The 20,994-nt window shown below is 32.3% G+C and overlaps 1 protein-coding gene across 1 annotated transcript; it reads right to left on the bottom strand.

Annotated features, from left to right (window-relative positions):
- Positions 1–869: 869 nt before the first annotated feature.
- Positions 870–20,390, bottom strand: LOC134691146 (uncharacterized). Its single transcript, XM_063551430.1, has 6 exons — positions 20,284–20,390; positions 11,130–12,365; positions 10,790–10,820; positions 4,583–4,872; positions 1,847–1,874; positions 870–1,549 (listed from the first exon to the last, which is right to left on the bottom strand). The coding sequence occupies exons 2-6, from the start codon at positions 12,282–12,284 to the stop codon at positions 1,245–1,247; spliced, it is 1,809 nt and encodes a 602-aa protein (XP_063407500.1). The 5' UTR covers positions 12,285–12,365; positions 20,284–20,390; the 3' UTR covers positions 870–1,244.
- Between the last annotated feature and the right edge of the window lie 604 nt (positions 20,391–20,994).

The raw sequence follows: 20,994 nt of genomic DNA, 5'->3' as shown, positions 1-20,994 counted from the left end.
AATAGGTACTTTTAAAAAAAATGTAATTCCAGTGTGAAAAATAAAACTCATTCCTTGAGCAAACCTTCCTACCCATGAACTATTGGGTGTTTTCATCTTGAAAAATCCAATAAAGAAACAAACTTCGAAATAGAACAGACGTGCACTTCATTTAATTAGGGGTTACCTAACACATTTTCTTTAAAAAAATGTAGACATACTGGCTGTAATGTAGCATTATTTAACTTATTTTTATATTGCGTTGCACAATATGTTCATGTTTTGGTCCCCTACACCCAAAACAAATATGATGCCATTTACTTTCTTTATCTTCATTTCATTCCGAGGATACACATATTGATTCACGAATGTACCCCTTTACTCCAGATTATAATAAGAAACTTATATATGGTTATGCTAAACCCGGTCTCTCGCCTACGATTGTTTTTGTAAGTGTCAATATTTTGCTTCAGACATTATCTTTTTATTAAACAGAAAAAAAAAACCAATTCTGCCAATCCTGCTATTAAAATGGCCAAATAAACTTAAGCACCAGTATTTATATATATATGTAAGATGCACCCAAAAACAAAAACAATTCAAAAGTAAAATAAGAAAAAAACCCGCATATTTTCAAAACTCGGATATTGTATATTCGTCACATGCTACTGTGCAAATTCTATAAAAAGCCATGCATTTTTATAAACCATCGATGATCTATTATTTGCCTACAGTTCCTGTTATGTTAGTTCTAGTCTTATACATCATATTTAAATTTAAAACGAAAAAACATTAACAGGTAAACAAAAGAAGACATATGATGTCGCAACAAACACACTGTAATTATTGTCATTACAAATATTACATAAGGCCATTTAAAAAAAAATGCATTAGTTAAAAACAGCAACCAGCAGTGCTACGCATAACCCTTAAAACTGTTTAAGGCATCATTATCCCATTTACAGAAATGCATGTTTGCAGATACAGAAAATAAAGATGAAAACACATTATACTACAAAACTACTGTTTGAAAACATGCAGATAGAAGGTTATATCATTTGTAGCAAAAATCCCAAATCTGTAAAATGTAAGTACCAATATTGCAATATTCCAAAGATCTTTTTTTTTAGTTATAATACCCCAACAAATAAACCTTAATCTTGAATAATAATATATGGTACTACATGAACTTAAAGTGAGTTGAAAGTGCTGTATATCTAAGTAAATAAAGTAGTATCTGTGTTTTCAGATTTTAAGGCATCGTCTTACTTCACACCATATTCCTTCTTTAGGAAAGCTAGTCCTGCTGCCGCCTGAACACGTTTCAACGCTACCATAAGCCAGTATATTGTTGGTTTTACCCGATCCGTTTCCTTCCATTTGATGAGGATATCATGTATTTGACCATTTAAATCCCTTGGAAAGTTGTGCATAGTCTCCCTTATATCACCAATGGTAAGACCTAATTCAATCCCTAAGTAAACAACACAATCACCTATCAGCTTCTTTTCTGTCATAGCATTAATGACTTCATCAGATGGAACAACTTGTAGGTGACTGTTGGCCTTTTCTGAAAAAAAAATGAAAATAAATCGTAATCTATAAATGATATTAAACCGTAATCATCTACATTTATTTTTCATTGTGAAAACAAATTATGCAACCGGTAAATAAAATAACATTCAATTTGGTCTCTCATTTTAAAATCTCAACCATAAAATACATCTAAAATTATTATGACAGACTGCAATAACATGTATTGTATTGCTTACTTGAGTAAAGGAAATGGTAATAAACAAGCTGTGAACTGACAGAGATACAAATATATATAATTGAAGCAGCAAAAAAACTATAACAATAGTCTTACCAACTAAACTATGGTCCTCTCTGAGTATCTGAAATATGTAAAAAAGAATGGACATCAGATCATTTTTAAAGGTAGTATAAATATAGTATAATTACATAAATTATTGAACATTAACAAAAAACAGTAAAAGTAACCACTCCGTATTTGCATTGTTTAAATTTTGATGGTTTTAATGGTTGTTTTGGAAATTAAACAAAGTTTTGTTAACATATCATATTTTGCAAACAATTTACCACTAAAGTTAGTAAAGAGGTAAACAGAAGATTTTGTATTAATTTATCATTTGATAATAAAGAATTTATCCATCCAATAGAACACATACATTGTATAAGTTTTGAAATATGTTCTTGTTTTGTTTTATACCTGTCTTCGCAGCGTTATCTTACAGTTGTGTGTAAGAAATTTGAAAATACACATCAACATTAATATATGTTGCTCCAGACAAGTCTATACCAACACCTTATACCATAGAATGTCACTGATTATTGAAGTCAGTACATTTATCCTATGACGCTAGAATAACTATTATGTTACACACACTGATGTGTCCTTAATTTAAAAAGAATAACCGTGATATTGTTTGTTCAATCACGTTTTCTGTCAAGGTAAGCAATCATATGCAAGTTAAATAATAAGCTGGTACATTTACATCAAGTATAAAGGAATTAACAAACATATATAATAGAAAGTTGAATTGAAAAAAGGGGTAAGTCAATGAAATTTGACAAAACAAAAATGTGTCCACAGTACACGGATGTCCCAATCGCACTATCATTTTCTATGTTCTGTGGGGTCAAAACTCTAATTTTGCATTAAATTTAGAAAGCTCATATCACTGGAAACATATGTTCTAGATTCCAAGTTGATTAGATTTCAACTTCACAAACTACCTTGTCTACAAACTTTAACTTGAAGTGGGACAGACGGACGAACGAATGGACGCAAATATCAAAAACACAATGCCTCTAAGTGGGGGTATAATAAAACGCTCAACTAACAGACAGAATCGAAATTTACTGCAATATACCTATACTTAACTGATCATTCCTTAGTATAGGAATTACTAGAACACACCCGCGAAATCGCGGGCATTCAGAGCGTATTTGAAAGGATGTAAAGTGTTGTAGGAAGAATTATGTAAAAGATTTAATGACTTGAGAATTTCAGGAAAAGTATCAAAAGTCATAGGTACTTGGGGACAGGAAAATGTTTTTTGAACCCTCCTCCTTTATTTCCAAAATTCCCATTTTTTGTTTTCGATTAATTTCATTATGAAAATACATTTAGTGACATGTATTATGAACATTCCAGTCAGGAGCCTGTAATTCAGTGGTTTAGTGATATTTGTTTTTCGTTCATTTTTTTGTACATAAATAAGGCTGTTAGTTTTCTCATTTGAATTGTTTTACATTGTCATTTCGGGGCCTTTTATATCAGACTATGCAGTATTGGCTTTTGTTTATTGTTGAAGGCCGTAGGGTGACCTTTAAATGTTAATTCGGTGTCATTTTGGTCTCTTGTGGAGAGCTGTCTCATTGGCATTCATACCACATCTTCTTTTTTTGTAAAACATTTAGTGACTTGAGAATTTCAGAAAAGGTATCAAAAGTCATAGGTAATTTGGGACAGGATAATTGTTTTTCTAGCCCGGCTCCTCCTTTTTCCACAATAAATCCTTTTTTTTTGTTTGTTCTCTATTAATTTTAATGACCAGAAATAATTTTAGCGCTTATCTGTATATTATGAACATTCATTAAAGGGGGGTCGGGGCAGAGGCGGACTTATGGGTCCCTTTTCTGGAAAATAATTTGTTGATTATATAGGGAATCACTGAAGCATGACCGGAGCGGGCCCCTCTTAGGCAGTCAACGGGCCCCTGCATATGAAAATTTCTCGATCTGCCACTGCGGAGGGGCCCTGATCCCAATATCCCAGGCTTAAAAACATGAAATCCCGAGGTTCGGAATTTATTATACAAATTAAATATCTCGACATCCCGAAATTCGAAAAAAGAAATCCCGGATCCTGAAAAGGTCAATCCTGAAATTTCGATCTTAAAAACACCCGTTCCAAACGTCCCGAAAGTGTATTTTCTTTTTACAGTCTATTCTCAGTTTAATAATTGATCCACAGCGATCATTGATATATTATTCAGACCCTCTCTATCAAATAAACCCTGTGACTGCCGTGGATAGTAAACTTGAAAATGATATCAGACAGAAAATACACTTTATTCGTAGGATATGTATTTGTTTCAAAGTAAAAAGAAAAACGCAAACCGGAGGTCTAATCTGACTTAAATTTCGTCCAATGACGGATATAAGACAGAAAACACATTGTATTCGTAGTATCAATGTATGTTCATAGTATACAGAAAAACGCAAACCGGAAGTCTAATCAGAATTAAAATTTCGCCCAATGACGGAAACATATTCGGACGTCTTTTTTCTCGTTTTTCACCCAAAATAACTCAATCTGAATAATCATATGAATAGATGACAAATGCGATTATGCACTGTACCCATAGGACACAGAGGCATGATGATTAATTTATTGTGGAAAGAAGAGAAGCGACACCCAAAATGAGGTCTTCTCGTTTAATAGTATAGATAACAAATGATATAATTATAAATATTTTTTTACATATATATACTTAAAAATTTTAACAATTGTTCCATGTTTGAACTAGTTTCTTTCCCTTTTACACATAAAGCTAACACAATTTACCCAACTAACCTGACATAGATAGTGTTGACTGCCAATAGCCTTCAATGCCTCCAGCAATTTTCCAAATGTAGCGGGTGATTGGTCGCTTTCTGTTTTATCTCTCCACTGAAACATTCCCATCAACATCATATCCATTGGATTGGAAAAATAACGAAAGTTTAAGTTGTCGTAATCAGCTTTTGTCATACCAAGATAAATGAAGAAGTTGTAGAAGTCACCAATCCCTAGATACTTGGTAAGATGGACAAAATGCTGATTACTTGGTCTCAAGAGTAGAGTTTTTGTTTCTTTTTCAAGACCTTGAATGAAAAATAAGTTCAACTATGTAACCACTTTTACAGGATGCTAATTTGAACCTTACTGGCAGCAACAATGTTGATGATATAATCTGTCTAGCTTTCTTATTCTTTTTAATTGTATGCAATTACTTAAGTGTTTAAAGAGTTAAAATCTTTCGTCAGATGAACCTGAAATTTGAGACCAAAATCGGTCCTTACAGGACCTACTCCTTTACTAGAGGTCGTTTAATTTGTGACGCTCACCTAGATTTATGTGAATTTTCAAAAAAAGACACTCTCAAATATTGTAGAATACAATTCATGAAAACAATATCTTTTTTGCTGATATTAATTGAACAGTTGTTTTTCATTATTTTCTTCAATGTTTTCCCTTAATACAAAAACAGGTTAACTACTTGTCATTTAAGTGCAACCATTCATATGAAGTGTCTTAATGATTCTGGCAAAATTACATTTTTTGTGTATTTGGTCCTCTTGATAACTTTTTGCTATTTAAAAAAAATCTTTTATAGTTAAAGGATAATACGAAAAAGTCAAAGATTGATCAAATTCACCCTTTAAGAGCAATATTTGACTAACGATTTGGAATGTTAGCTAATAGGTACATCTTGTTTTGCTGATAATTTTTTAGGGGACAGCTAAAGCCCGCCTATGGGTTGTGGATTTTCTCGTTGTGTTGAAGACCCATTGGTGGACTTCAGCTGTGTTCTGCTCTATGTCTCTTTGAAACATATCCCATTTTCATTCTTAATTCTATTTAGGCACTAGCTTATGAAATAACTTTATTAAAGGGCAATAGTTATCAAAGGTACCAGGATAATAATTTGATACCCAAGACGCGCGTTTCGTCATCAGTGACGCTCAGATCAGAATAGTTATAACGCCAAACAAGTACACAGGTGCAGAGCATTGAGGACCCAAAATTCCATAAAGTTGATTCAAATACGGCTAAGATTATCTATTCCTGGGATTAGAAAATCCTTATTTTTTTTGAAAAATTCAAAGTTTTGTAATTAGGAAATGTATAAAAAATTAATATACAATTGATATTCATGTCAACACCGAAGTGCTGACTACTGTGGGCTGGTGATACTCTCGAGGACGAAACCTCCATTACTCCAGTAAGGAATCAACTGAAGATTTTTGGCCATATTGACTTATTTGTAGATCCTGTCGTTTTGTTCTTTGTTATATATTCTAGTGTTTAATACATTAGGCAATAACGTTAAATGTCAAAAAGTTATTATAGGGCAATCACTTCAGGAATACAATAGGTAGAGGTCAATATTTGGAAATGTTTGCCAATCTTAGATTTTCTGCCTCATTTGGCGAAAGAAGCTCACAAAATGACAAAATCGTCATGTAGGAGAATCACTCCAATAAACTCAGGCGATTTCGACAATGTTGAATTATTTGTCGATCTGCACTTGTTGCTATCTAAAATAATTTGCTCTATCTATTACAATTTTGAAGATAAAAGACAAAAACATATGACACAATTAAAGTCTTAATTTAAAGGCAATAGCTCATATAAGACGTCAGTTTTGTTGAAAATAGGCTAAATATTTAAACTCGTTCTTTCAAGGCAGTAACTTCTAGACGTTGTCAGATTTTTTGTGAAAGGTAATAGGAAGATATCATGATTTTGACATTTGTTTCGGCTTGCAAGTAATTAATTCTATATCATTTGAATCTGAATGCATGCAAACTTTCATATAATCCTTAGCTGGAGATAAGTAAGCATATGCTAAGCGTGTTCCGTTATCAAAAAGAAAAGAATGGCAACAAAATTGAAACATAAGAGGCACAAGGAAAACCATATATGTTAACTGATTAAGCGTATATCATATATATAAATATAATGTATACTAGTACAGATGTATACAGATAAAACTATTATTTAAATTTGTTTAATCTATGGCAGAAGTAAAAGAAACCTGTTTTTAACGACCAATACAATGTCATGTAACTAAATCTTAAATTTTCTTGATTGTTGATTGCTTGTCTTTTAATAATAAATTTGCATGTGGATATAAGTTATAACCAGATGCTCTGCAGGGCGCAACTTTATACGACTGCAGAGGTCGAACCCTGAACGCTTGGGGCAAGTATTGACACAAAATTCAAGCTGGAATCAGTTCTGAATTTGCATTGTGATTAAATAGCTGACAGAGCATAGGTTTCTGACACAGAAAGAATGTGATCTAAAGAACATTTTTTTTTGGCTTTTGAGCAATTCACTTTTCTGTTGAATATTAATCCTCTCCAAAAAAAAAGTTTGAAAAAATTTTCACATTATTTCTGAAATCTGAAAAATTGAACACCCCAATTTTTTCATCTCCGCCTTTCCCTTTTCCAAAAATGATATCAATTTAAATTTCTGATGGAGTTTGAAACAATAACTCCTCATATAAATACATCATAAAATATTAAAATATAAAATGTCATGGTTAAAAGTAATTTTAATTGATAATAACTTCTAAAAAAATCAAATGGGGAATGTGTCCAAAAGGACACAGATGATACCCCCGTTAGCATATAACGTTAAAAAGGGACATAACTCAAGAATTTTAAAAGTGAAGCTGCCAAAACTTGAACTTGAACTGAGTTTAGAGGTACTAAGAATTATATAAACATTTCATTAAATTTAATTGAGAAAAACTTAAGTTAAGAGAACAAAAACGAAAAAAATCTTTTCACAGTGCTTGTAATGACTGAATGGCAAAGATTGTTTTAATTTATCAGTTGGTAGTAAAAGTGAATATTGCATTGTATATTGTATGTAGCAATGATTTAAGTTGATTCATTTACTATTCTGGACAAATAAAGACAACTCCAATTTTCAAAGAAAAATAATCATGGCTAAAAATAAACAAAAAGCTTCATCAGCAACATTTTATATTGACAAATTTCCAATGAAGTTCATTGAACTAAAGTTATTGGCAAATTTCCAATGTAATTTATTAATATAAAGTTTTTGACAAATTTCCAATATACCTAATTTAAAAGCAGTTTAGGTGAGATATTCAAATGAGTGTCAATTACCAACCTTACACTGCTTTTAAATTATGTTTTGTACTTCAGTAATTGTCCATTAACCTGGAAACCCTTTTCCCCTTTTTTTGCACCTTATTCCGTAATGGTTTGAGCCATAACTCCCAAAGACAATTCTTACCATCCCTTTGTGGTATTCCAATATCCAAAATCTAAATACATGGTTAGATTCAGCATGACAAAGAACCCCAAGAATTCATTTTTGATGAAATCAAATAAAGTTTAAATTTTGGACCCTTATACCTCACTGTTGACCAATTTGATAACCGGGCCCAAATATCATAAATCTAAATACATGGTTAGATTCAGCATATCGAAGAACCCCATATATTCAATTTTTGTTGAAATCAAACAAAATTTTATTTTAGACCCCCAATTTGACCAACTTGAAAACTGGGCCCATAATAAAAAAAGATAAGCACATGTTAAGATTCAGCATCTCAAAGAACCCCAAGAATTCAATTTTTGTTAAAATCAAACTTAGTTTGATTTTGGACCCTTTGGACCTTAATGTAGACCTATTTGAAAACGGGACCAAAAATTAAAAATCTATATACACGGTTAGATTCGGTATATTATAGAACCCCCATAGTTCAATTTTTGATGAAATTAAACAAAGTTTAATTTTGGACCCTTTTGGCCCCTTAGGTTTTTCCTTAACTGTTGAAACCAAATCTCCCAAAATCAATCCCAACTTTCCTTTTGTGGTCATAAACTTTGTGTTAAAATTTCATAGATTTCTATTTACTTATACTACAGTTGTGCAAAAACCAAACAAATGATTATTTAAGCCATTTTATCCCCTTATTCTTAAACTGTTGGTACCAAAACTCCCAAAATCAATTCCAACCTTCCTTTTGTGGTCATTACCTTGTGGTAAAATTTTATAGATTTCTATTTACTTATACTACAGTTAATGTGCGAAAACCAATAAATTGCTTATTGGACCCTTTTTTGGCCCCTTATTCTTAAACTGTTGGGACCAAAACTTCCTTAATCAATCCTTACCTTCCTTTTGTTGTCATAAACCTTGTGGTAAAATTTTATAGATTTCTATTAACTTATACTAAAGTAATAGTACGAAAACCAAATGTCTTCGGACGACGCCAACGTCATACCAATAATCGACCGCAAACATTTTGTGGTCGTATAATAATATTCATGTTTATGTTCGTTTAGATATGACTGAACTATCAGTTATCTTCATTTCGATGGTACATTAAATTGGCTTGTAGTCTAAGTAAAATATGAGAAATTGAGTCACATTCAATTTGATGATCAGGAATTTGAGATGTAATGCCTCGTTAAGACTATATTGTTTGGTTTGATATATATCCATTCGTATGGTTAACATGGCATGCTTTGGTTAACATTGTATGCTTTGAGCTAGTGGAATTGTAACTGCTCTATTATTCCAAAGCATCTAAGTTCAGCAATTTTTTTTATGGATAAATGCATGTTATTTAATCAATAGTTTTTGGGATACGATTGCTTTCAAGCAATCTGTAGACTTATACTGGTGGCTCAGAGCATTGCCCTCACGTCAATCGTTTTATTCTAAACATGAAGGAACATCTCAGATTCTTATGATTGTCTTGCTTTAAAAGGTAAAAACAAACAAAAAGATTGAACTTGAACAACTTTACTATAATGTTCTTTTCATAATCTTCATGTTTGACATTTCTCTTGACTTATATGCGTGTTTTAACAACACGGAAAGTCAATTAAGCAGTATTTATATTTAGTGTTTTTATAAATTTAGAAACACGTCAGAGGGAATTCCCTAGTTGTGATAAAATTGCGAGAGTTCTCTGAATTCCGATAAATCTATTTCTGTCATATAAGAACTGAAGTGGAGTTTTTCTTATTTGTTACCGTTATGCAACTGATATTTGAGATTGTACTTCCTATAAATAAAAAGAGAACCATCCAGGTCGTTTAATAAACATATTTGATATACGTTCTTGTTCCAGGGTTTGTTTTGGTAATTATGCGCATGCGTGTAGTTTTCTTGACTTCAAGGGGTATTAGATTGAATGGTTGCTCTGGATTCCCCACTCAATTTATTAATTTATAACTCATGGGATCTTTCCTATGTATGTCTGCTATTGAGGGTTATTGTTGTTGCATAATTTTAAATCATATGCATCATTTAAAATAAAATAAATGTATTCCTCATCGTCAAGTTATAACGAGAACACCCCTTCAGGCGAAATGGATTCTTCTATATTATCGTTTCGAGTTGTCTCCCTTACGGAAATGAAGTTTGAATCAAAACATCACGTCGAGTATTAGCTCTAGCTGTCGATAAACGTAGTATTATATAGAAAACGATCGCAATTTAAACCGAGGAATGTGTACGGAAAGGAGTCATGATCACTGACCCAAAGGAAATTAAATATTTAAAGAGTTAGGAATGGGGTTCCTCCTAGAATTAATGTAGGAAAATAGGCGATAAGATACAAAGTGAAATACCTTCTCTCACTCTGAGTCTCAGTGACTGCTGGAATTGATAGTACAAAAATAAAACACAATAGGCCTAAGTACATTGTTCGTACACTTTTATCCGGGATTGACCATTTTGTAACTATTCAGATTTCTATATTTTACATGTGCAGTTGACTTAGTTTTGAAAATAATATGATCCAGTTACATGTATACATGTGTCAATGAAACAATGGCAATCGTATCCCTCAGAGCAATCTGCTCTTTGATTTAGACTGTTGATTGTTTGTCTTGTTTCGTTTGACCTTGTTAACCGTATTGACCATGTTGACCAGTGTTGTCTTTTTTATCTTTTGAATTTTAATTACCCTTTAGGTAAATGCGACCCCTTTTTCAATCATTTAAGCTATATAATTACCTTCACAGTTTGGGTCACAATTCTCTTTGTTCTGAAAAATATATATCAGAAAGTGATCTTTCAGTCTGCATTCACATTTTTTTGGGTTGTTTCATGTTACTTCATTCTTGAATTTTCTAACTGTGTGTAGGTTTTCGGTTTTTATACCTAATCGTAATTTATTTTTCTAGAAATATACATTTACATTTGACTGCGTTTTTTGCAAAACCTTTATAAGTACTACAGTACCAAATATTTCTTTTTCAGACTATGAAAATCTATTTGCAGTCAGTAATCATCAATTATACCCTCTCGTTTATGTGCAGTCAAAATATAGGGGATATACGGGAAAATAGCCTACCTTATCGAAAACCCAATTCAGAAGATATTTTGTGTCATGTTTTTTCCCATTTTTGCAAATCCAATGTTTACGTTTCTGGGCATCCAACAAGGGGATTACGCATGTTTCTCCATTGCAAATTTCTCCAACTTCTATTTCAAACAAATCTGACATAACTTGGAAACTTTGGTTGCACATAGCACGATGGTAAAACTGAAGGATTCGTTCTAGTGCTAAGGTCAAACATTCCTGTGTCGTTGTTGCGAGATCTGGTGATATGAGTTCTTTTGACTTGTCATTGATTAAGAAGGCATATATTCTCTGGCCTTCCACATGAATTTGAAGTTCGTTTTCGGAATCGGCATCCATAACTGCAGCTTGAAAATAGAGACAAAATCGACTCTCCACTACCTTTAAAGGCCAGATGCAAATTGCAGCTCCTATAAGCTTAAATGACAAAGCGGATGGAACCACGGTCTCCTTTAGATGATAAGATATGCATATTGTTCTGTCATCTGTTGCAGCATTTTTCATTTTTGTTGGGATGTTAGACGTCACGATACAGGGTACCAGAAATAAATCTGCAGCTGTATCCATTTCAGTGTAGCGTTTAGGTTCAACAAGGATATCAAGATGGAGGAGAACTTGTACCACATAATCCTTAATTCTGTCATTCCCCAACACGTCTTTGAAAGCTCGTTGTGACCAAAGAGTGAAAAGGTCTGTCTTCTGTAGAACTCCAGTGACTGATAAGTTCTCTAGTATATCGCGCATATGTCCTTTCTTTGGCCAAAACATTCTGTCTGTGATGAAAGCTCTCAGGATATTGACCATTGCTGACGGTTGAATGACAATGAAATCTCTTAACGCTGGTTCGTCGAAGTATAACAACTTTCCTATTGAGTTTTGAACAAGTAAGAAATCTTCGACCCTTTTTTCACTCAAAGAAAATTCTTTATTTGACCTGTTCATATCCAAAACATTTTCTTTTGTTATCAACTTTACTCCATCTGCTCTCATATCTGATATCTGTAAATCAAGAGGCACCCACACAATTGGCATTTGTTGTCCCCATGTTGACTGCTGGAAGGCAATATCAACTAATGTATCCGTTAAACGATCAATTTGTAGGTCAGCTGCGTCTGTTGCGTTGATGAAAAAAACTTTGTCGTACATGATATGCTCATGAAGTTTATGTGAGGAAAACGTTTTTGTTAGTTCCTAGTTGAATTGTAGGGCTTGTTTCTTTTTCTCATCCTGTCAATCATAAACAAATAAGCAATGACAACAACAAATTATTTACTTTCCACGAAAAATGAATGTTGGAATAATTTGATATATATAAAATTGCATCTCGCTCTTTGATTTTTATTAAAATATGATCTAAGTTTAAGAAATTTTAAATAATTCTCCATTGTTTTTTTGTTTTAATCCAATTTCATGGTTCCAAACAAATATCTGATGAAATTAATTCAAACTAGTGGCCATGGCATAGCCAACTGAGCTAATTATGGCATCAACGCTTTGAAAAAAAATGCTTTTAAAGTGTTTGTGTTTTCAAGGAAGTCGAAAATAACCAACACCAAATGGAAAACTTGTAATCCTGGTCAATCAATCATGTTCAACCACGCCGCATGTTTGTACCTGTCCAAAGTAATGATCTTCTGACCTTTTGAATTATAGCTCTTCATCTTTTATATAAGCTTTGGATTTCGAATATATTGGCAACGAGCATCACTGAAGAGACATGTATTGTCGAAATGCGCATCTGGTGCAAGAAAATTGGTACCGTTAATCTTATAGGCTGCTGTTGTCTGTTCTATGGTCGGGTGGTTGTCGTCTCTTTGACGCATTCCCCATTTCCATTCTCAATTTTATTGTATGATTTTTTAAAATTTTGATTCATTTATATGATTCGAAGTGTGACGTCCATTTTCGCTGAACTAGTACATATTTTGACAAGGAGCCTGTTGAAGCCGCCTCCGGGTGCGGGATTTTTTCGGTGTGTTCAAGACCAATTAAGAACACGAGTAATTAAGTTTACTACAAGTATCACAAAAACTTAACATGATTTAAGAAATGAGGCCAGGGTCAGTTAAACCAAGCCAGAACAATCCAGTTAACCTTTAAACCATTCCATCCAACAAAAATAGTTGACCTCTTTCATTTGGTATTAAAAAACATACCAAATCATAAAGACTAATTCTGACCCATAAACCATGCAGACAGACATATGCACATTATAATCATCCCATGTATCAACTTAAGTTACAATAGAGGTTTCTTACAAATTGACGATAGGTACGCATGCTTGACGAATCATACGTAAGACTCGTTTTAGGGATCCTGTATTTTGACATGTTTAAATAATAGTCGTGGAACTTCGAACAATCATCCTACATGCAACGACACTTATTAAATTGGATTTTTCTTGAGATATATTTAGGATTTTAAGAGGTACGATATGTTAAGATAATATTATAATGCCTCCAGGTCAGAGGAGATAACGCTACAAAATATCCTAAATATAGGGTAGTCAGACGAAACAAAAAAGCCCCTGAAAGACTAAAAATCGGCCTCTCCCCAACTCTTCAATATCATAATGTTGCATTGTTTAACATAAGCAAATGTCAAAGCAGATACATTGTGTTCTTCCCTTACAGAAAATTAAGAAAATCAAAACACAAATACCTTCGTGATTCAAAATTTGCAACGCTCAAAAAAATAAAATGAAAACGAAGATAAAAAGATGATCTTCATACTATGCCATATGCTGGTGCTCGTTTAATAACGTTTGAATCATCACCTCTCCCCTGGTAATATTCATCCCCCCAAGACCCTTTAATTTAGTATCTGAACGATAAATGACAGCTTCGCGTGACGACTATCTCCCGAACATGTGCACTGTTAAATCGTCATAAAAAATCTCCAATATATATGGTGAAATATTGTAGATTTATTTTCTTGATATAAAAAATCTGTTTTCTAGTTTTATTCACCATTATTTTCTAAAAACATTGTAGCATCATTTTTAAGCAAATCTCGATATTCTATGTTGACAATTTACTGAAAGTGTACTACCAAAAATAAAAATAAATGTGAATCGTGTCGTTAAATTTAGACTAAAGTACTTCAATAATGCTATTGAAATTGTAATCGTGAAACTCGTGCTTAAAAAGTCCCCGCGGAAATGTATGTATTCGTGGTTTACGTGAGTAACGTATCGGACGTAAGTGTATTTGACACTATTTTTCTCTGTTAGATTATATTAAAATCGTGAATTATTTGCGATATTATTATTTTTGAAAAATTAACGTCATTGAGAAAAGAATGCTGTTTTACTGGATAGACAAAGACTCTTTTTCTTATGGAAATGTAATACGTGCTCCCTTTATGTTCGTTCGTACATTTCGTCAATTTGTAAGAAAGCTCTAATGTAACCTATTGCAAAAAGCATTTTAAAAAACAAACTTAACCAGGAAAATATACATTGACCAATGAACGACATGTATGAAAGTTAAATCACGGTCAGATGATAAATGGTGAACAAAGAGATACACTTTACAATTATTCCATACACCAAATAAAGTTTAAGAAAAACAGATCAAGACATAAAATCTTTTTCCACTGTACAATGAAAATGAGATCAAGGTCATATGACACTTGCCAATTGAACATGTACACTCTTACAATCACTTCGTACACCAAATATAGTAGATTTATTGTTCAAAGTATCTAAGATATTGATTTGATCACGAAAACTTAACCATGTTCATTGATTTAGAAAATGAGGTCGAGGTCAAGTGAACCCGGTCTGAAAGGCCTAGGGACCGAAAATATAAGGTATACACATAATTTATATCTGATTACATGTATTACTCATAATAAAAGAATTTGTTTTTAAGTAGTCACTGAATCATGTTAATGAGGTCAAATATAGAACATCCAGGTGAAAATTACAGTAGAACACTTTCGTAGGCTCGACAAACGCATATTTGGTACTTTTGTCAAACATTACACATATTACCAACAAACACCTTGTATGCCATTACTGTTGTCTCGTTTGCCATGATTTAACGACTTCAGAACAATGAAAGGGACAAATTTGTGTACGTGAGCACTTAACGCAATCATAGTAAATCTAGATCAACTTTGAATCCTTATCTGCAGTCTGCAAATACACTCTGACAAGATGAATGCAGTTTATCATATAAATGATATTCTACTTGTTAACCATGACATTTATCTTTGTTGGTGTTGTTTGTTTCATTATACAAAACAGTAAAATAAATATGTATTGCTCCTCATTAAAGGGCAATCACTCCTATTCAGAGTGACAGTCTTATGACTATATCGGCAAAATTTGACTTGTTTTTAGATTTTGCCCTACCCGTCACTTTTGTTATATAAAGTTTCGATTATCTGTTAGAATTTAAAAATCTAATTCAAAACGCCAAAAATTGGTTACATTAGGAGTTGGAAAATTTCTTCCATCTGGTCTGAAATGTAGAACTTGTGTTGCTGATTAATTTTGCTTGTTTAAGTTTCTATCTATCTATGAAAAATATTGGTAAAAATCGTCATGAAAGTAAAATACATGTAGCTCTAACAAGGAGTCGAATGATAATTCCCACCATGTTTGCAACTGAAAGTTTCTTACTCTCTTTTACTGTTTTCCTCCCAAAAATAGGCAAAAATAAAAAATAAAAAATGGTAAAAATTGTCGTTTTAGGGTTGTAACTCCAATAAGATGTCAACTATCATTTGAATGAACAATTGGCAGAGCTCACCATTCTAAAAAAAAAAAAAAAATCCGTCAGATTTTTCTAGTTTATATAATTTTCAAACTAATAGTCAAACTTCCATTTCAACCCTTTGTTCTATTTCTATAGTCATGTCGGACATCTTGGTTGGCAAGCGAGATAACGGATACATTTTTTTAAAACTATATGTTGCAATAATTCTTAAATGATTTGCATATCTATAAACACTTGAATTGGATTGGTCAATTAGAATTTTTCACTAAGTTGACACTTCGATAAACCATGTTTACGAAACTACTTTTGTAATCTATTCATGCGCGATACACAAGCTGTCAGTGATTCAGCGATTTTCACCAAATTGAGATTTAAAAACAATTGCATAACAGTTGTGCTATTCTAGTGCATATATAACAAAAAAAAAGAAATACATTAAAAACACTAAAGCTTTGAAAATGTCTAAAAATAAAATTGATAAAATTCCGCGAAATTTCATGAAGAATTTGGCGAATTTACGTCATGGCAAAACACGACGTCATACGAATGGAAATTTTCAAGGGAAAGATTATTTCGTTACGTGTACGCTTCAAATTCGGATAACAAAGTTTTTGAGGTAGGTGCTTTTTCATTAAAGATTCCGTTGTATTTATCGGACATTTATGGTTTTTAGAAAGTCAATATGGCGGCGTACTCCTTAGTTACGACTTGCCATTGTGCTTTTGATTGTAAATATATATAGTAGCCATCAACAACAAAACATGTTCATTAAATATCACAAATGTTTGGCTGAAGAATTATAAGGATTAAACACATTTTTTCTAGAGGTTATTGATGTGTGAACCGGGGCTCTTACTCACAACTCACCTTCGGACTTTTATTCAGTTTGTGAGATAATCACCCCGGTTTCCACATCAATATCCTCTAGAAAAAATGTGTTTAATCCTATAATAATGATTATGAGAGAGTTTGATTCCATGATAACCAATAACTAATGCTCAGAATAATCACATTGTTTTGAAGAAAAAAACTTTGATAACATTCGAAAACTAAATTCAAGTTAACTAAATATATTCTAGAAACGTAATATGACAATAAATGATCACTTTACAGTTATCATAGACATAGTTTATATCTACTGTAACAATGTGACCAAATGTATCATACCATAGCCTTGTATTTCTCAAGTTAAACATATCTAATAATGTAATTACTGTATAAGTTGTTTTAGGGCTTTAAACATATCAGGGCATTTAGTTGTTAAAGCAGATTCTGCTTAACATATCGCAACCCTTGTTTTCTTTATGTTAGTATACAACCGGTAATAAGTCAAATTCGGCAGGTCTCATTTCAGAAAAAGAAGTGGAGATTGTGGTTACGACAATTCGAACACATCCATTGTCATCTGTGAAACATATATTTTATTACACATGTTACAGTCAATCAACTCTTTATTGTATCCATATAATGTAAGGAGTAATTCCAACTATACCACTTGGAAATCTTGGCTAACAGCTTCATATTGAGCACCAACCCTCTAACAAGGACATAATTATTGATAATACAACATCTTATATATCGTATTAACTAGGAGTATCCTTTTTTTGCAGGCGCTGTTGGAATGTTCACAATGGGGAAGCTGAAATCATTTTTTTTTCTTCCTATATTTAGGAAAAATGAAAATAAACTAGCAATATTCTTTAACTCGATTTTCCGTTGTAAAGATAATGTCCTCTAATTGAGTACTGAGTATCTATCACATCGAACCAGAGATAAAGGATACACCATTTACGATTAAGTCTGCCTCATATCTTTAATGACTTTTAGATATTGACAAGGCGGGTGGGTTGAAAACAAAACTTTACGACAAGACAGATGACTTGAGCTTCCCAATTGTGACCATTCCATGTTTATGTAGTCAACATTCCAGCAGCGCCTGCTTACAAGGTACACATTCCCAATTGATACAATATTCCCCACTTGTACTTCCTATCATGATTTCCTTGATAGAGGATTGCCTCTTCACAAGGAACCTATTAAAATTTCAAAATGGTGAAATAGAAATCATCCCTTCGTCAATTTTACGTACGCCATCATGAGTTATATGACCATTATAGAATAACCGTCTCACATAGGATATCAGATAAGTTGCTTATGTTGTAATAACAAACCACTTCCCTTTTTTACTACGAAAGTGAACTTTCGAATTAGACCGATACAGAATGTGTAATAACATGATCAAATGAACCGGTGTCACATTTGGAACTCGATTTTGCCTTCCCTTCTGAAGTACATGATTGCACCCCTAGTTATTGGTAGTGTCGTGTTTCCTAGTCTTCAGTTTTCTATGAATTGTCTCATGTACAATTATTAGTCTGTTTGTTATTTTATTTTTTAGCCATGGCATTGTCATTTTTTTTTTGATACATGAGTTTGACTGTCCCTATCGTAAATTCGCCACTCTTTTATCCCTCCCTGAGACAAAATATTTATGTATGCGTTTGTCATTCTATTTTTTATTTAGTTATGGATGGGGAATACTTGATGATTAAGGGGGCTTGCGGGTCTAAATGATTTTTTTTATTTAATATAGGATTTCGCTATATTTTTCTATAAATGAACTTTATCTTATACTTAATGGAAAAATGAAATAAAAAAATGGGGTCACCGTTCATTTACGCTCTAAATCTGCCTTCAAAAGAAGCATACATTTTGGTCAATGTCCTTTTTTTCTGTTGATCTAATAGGAGAAATAACGGTAATATCAAAATAAAAAAAGAACTAAATTACAGAAATCGCTTAAATTTAACAATAATTTAGTTTGTGTACAGCTTATTCGAAAACAACAATAAAAAATATAGGTCACCGATGATTTAAAAAAGATATTTCAATTTTAATGCCAAAAAATGGCATTTTTGTACCAAAGGGAGATAATTTGGAGCTTTTTCAATGATATCTACATTTTAAAAGTCACCTGGGGTCAACACGAATTATTTTTTTGGAATGATTTTTGTACCATATGATAAAGTAACAACTACTAAAGGTAATTAATAAAATTTGTAATGAAAAATAAAAAAAAATAAAAAAACCCACGAGCCTCCTTAAGGGGTGGAAAGGTCAAATGTTTTAATACTGTTGCGAGTAAAACAGTTTGATAGTGTATCAAGATATAAGGTTTTCGAAATATTTTAGTATTCATATACGATTCATGTCTCCCCTAGAATATCTATTTTAACAATAACTTGAAAGCGAGGCTTTCATTGCTGGTAAGTGATGCAATAATCTAGAAAGAGGTTTAATGGAGCACTTGAAAGACCAAGCAATGAAACGTTGTTTGTTATGACACTTATGTAAATTAAGGTTCCTAAGTAAAGCTGCGAAACAAAATCATTTGTTTGGACACACTTGCATAAGAAACATTAATTGAACAAAGTATATAGTTTGATTGCCAATTGACAACTATCCACAAAAGACCAAAATGACACAAAGCCTTGATTTTGTTTTTGTTAACATATCAGTCTTTAATGTTTTGCTTATTTATGAAATAAATTTATTTGGATTTAACTCTTTACTGTGATACATTAACAATTGAGTCTTGCCAGTATTTAAAGGTGACACAGAAAAGCAATGAAAATAAATAAAAATAAGCTGGCATTAATTGAAAGCTGGTGTTTCTTTTAACGGGGCATGAGCTGTAAAATATTCTTATTTCATTTCTAAAATACTTATACGAATATTTAAATTAAGGCCTAAAAAACAATGTACTATACATAATAACAACAATACCTATCAGCATTTTCTGTGTATTTCAGTTTAGACGCCATCTTTTAATCATCTTAATGATTTTTAGATAGTGTCTACACTGACTCGTAATAAGCATAAATATTGATTTAAATAGATAGCAAACATATACAATTGGAGTCCTAACTTTTTGGTCGGCTTTATGTCATATCATAAGCCAAAAATATATGGTACTCACCCGTTTCCCCTGTATAAGAAAGAGGTATTGTGGTTGGATCATGGGGAATCCGTCAAAAGAGTGGGTAACCCTTTTTGACTTTCAATGTAAACGTTCTTTTCTTTTTGATAATTAAAGGATTGTTAATGAATACTGATTCAATGAAGTCGATTGGTTTACTTGTAAGTGAATAATTTATCAGCTATGTTTCTTAGGTTTTCTTGACAAAATTGAATCAAACTGACTGCTTGACGATCATTGTTATTTTGTTATTTTACTTTAATAAACAATTAATTACTCGAAACAAAAACAAAAATCTTTTTTTTATTAGCTCGTAGTGTATGTCCCTTCAATTAAATGTGAGCATGCATGATATTTCAAGTCATTCTCGAAGTACATGTAGATGTGAAAATATTCTTGAAAAATAAGGGTAGTAGAATGTTTTGTTGCTCAAACATACCTCAGAAAATCTATCACTATGGGTTGCAGCAAACACAATTCTCGGCATTTTATCTTTGCTTTTGTTACAGTAGGTCAGTACAGAATTAATCCAATGCTCCAGAATCACTGCAAAAGTATAAAGTAGAACTTAAATGTTTGGAATGAAATGAGTATGATTCATTTTCAACCCATTGATGGATAGATGACTTTGTAATGATGATTGCACAAAACCAAATTGCAAAATTAGTCAAAAAATATATTAACAGCATGAACTGTAACATTAACGTCATGATAAAACCTTTGAAGTATAGACCTACCGAGGTAAATATGACTCATTTTGAAGTTGGGGTGTTCCCTATTTACTGCACACATAAATTGAATACACAAATTGAATAATATTGAAGGAAACACAACTTTTACCTGCAACTTCAGGTTCCCTAATGTTATTGATTTAATAGAAACTTTTTCGAGATTGAAACTTCGGAATAAATTTATCATAGATACCAGGAATAAAATTTTACAAGCCTGAGACGCGTTTCGTCTTCAAAAGACTCATCATTGACGCTCGTATCGAAAAGTTTTAAAAGACCGAATCAAGTACGAAGATAGAGAGCATATTTAGGGCCCAACATTTCAAAAAGGTTTTGCCAAATACAGTTAACTTATGATAATCTATTTCTGGGGATAGCAAATCCTAAGTAATTTGAAAATTTCAAAGATCTGTTAACAT

The sequence above is a fragment of the Mytilus trossulus genome, chromosome 11, assembly GCF_036588685.1.
Source record: "Mytilus trossulus isolate FHL-02 chromosome 11, PNRI_Mtr1.1.1.hap1, whole genome shotgun sequence".
Classification (NCBI taxonomy): domain Eukaryota; kingdom Metazoa; phylum Mollusca; class Bivalvia; order Mytilida; family Mytilidae; genus Mytilus; species Mytilus trossulus.
The sequence above is the reverse complement of the archived record's forward strand: the minus strand, read 5'-3'. Positions and strand labels throughout refer to the sequence as shown.